This window comes from Etheostoma spectabile, chromosome 14 (genome assembly GCF_008692095.1).
Source record: "Etheostoma spectabile isolate EspeVRDwgs_2016 chromosome 14, UIUC_Espe_1.0, whole genome shotgun sequence".
Lineage (NCBI taxonomy): Eukaryota > Metazoa > Chordata > Actinopteri > Perciformes > Percidae > Etheostoma > Etheostoma spectabile.
In genome coordinates, this window is record NC_045746.1 from 18,617,508 (window position 1) to 18,618,088 (window position 581).

At 40.1% G+C, this 581-nt stretch overlaps 1 protein-coding gene across 2 annotated transcripts in view; it reads left to right on the forward strand.

Annotated features, from left to right (window-relative positions):
- The window catches only part of LOC116701515 (fibrocystin-L), a 10,311-nt gene that overhangs the window by 4,133 nt on the left and 5,597 nt on the right, over positions 1-581 (forward strand). For both annotated transcript variants that reach the window (XM_032535255.1, XM_032535253.1), the window contains exon 13: positions 1-75. This exon is cut by the window's left edge and continues 24 nt beyond it. In XM_032535255.1, coding sequence (XP_032391146.1) covers positions 1-75 — 75 coding nt within the window. The remainder of the gene's footprint in view (positions 76-581) is intronic.

The window sequence follows — 581 nt, forward strand, 5'->3', positions numbered from 1 at the left end:
AGAGTGTGTCAGATGACAGAATTACTTGCAGAACTGCCAAACAAGAGATGAACAACAATGCTACAGTCTACCCAGGTGAGGACATGTTAGAACAATCTAACAGGTGTTCTTTGATTTGATGAGGAAGGAGAGAGGCTAGAGTTTCAATGGAGAATTAACAAAACGTTTAATAAAACAGCTTGATGAAAATGATATGACAAAGACCATAAAACACAAAACATAACACTGCATCTGACAGCAAACTTGATCCACGCTTCTCCCTGATGGAATCACATGAGATCAGTCCTGAATATTTCTAAATGACAAACGTTTATTCCCTAGAGTTGTGGGTGAAAACTCTCCTTATTGGTCAAATGAGACCACACCTGGCCACAGGATCAAAGTCAGTGTCACCTATTTTTAAACTACCTGAATACACATTCTTTGTTCCAATCAAGTCTGGACCAGCAGGGACGGCTCCCAAAGGCTGGGACAGTAGTTACCTTTCCTGAGGAAAAGCCTCATGTACGCTAAATAAGTATATATACACTACATACACTACTGGTCAAAAGTTTGGGGTCACTTAGAAATTTCCATTGCAC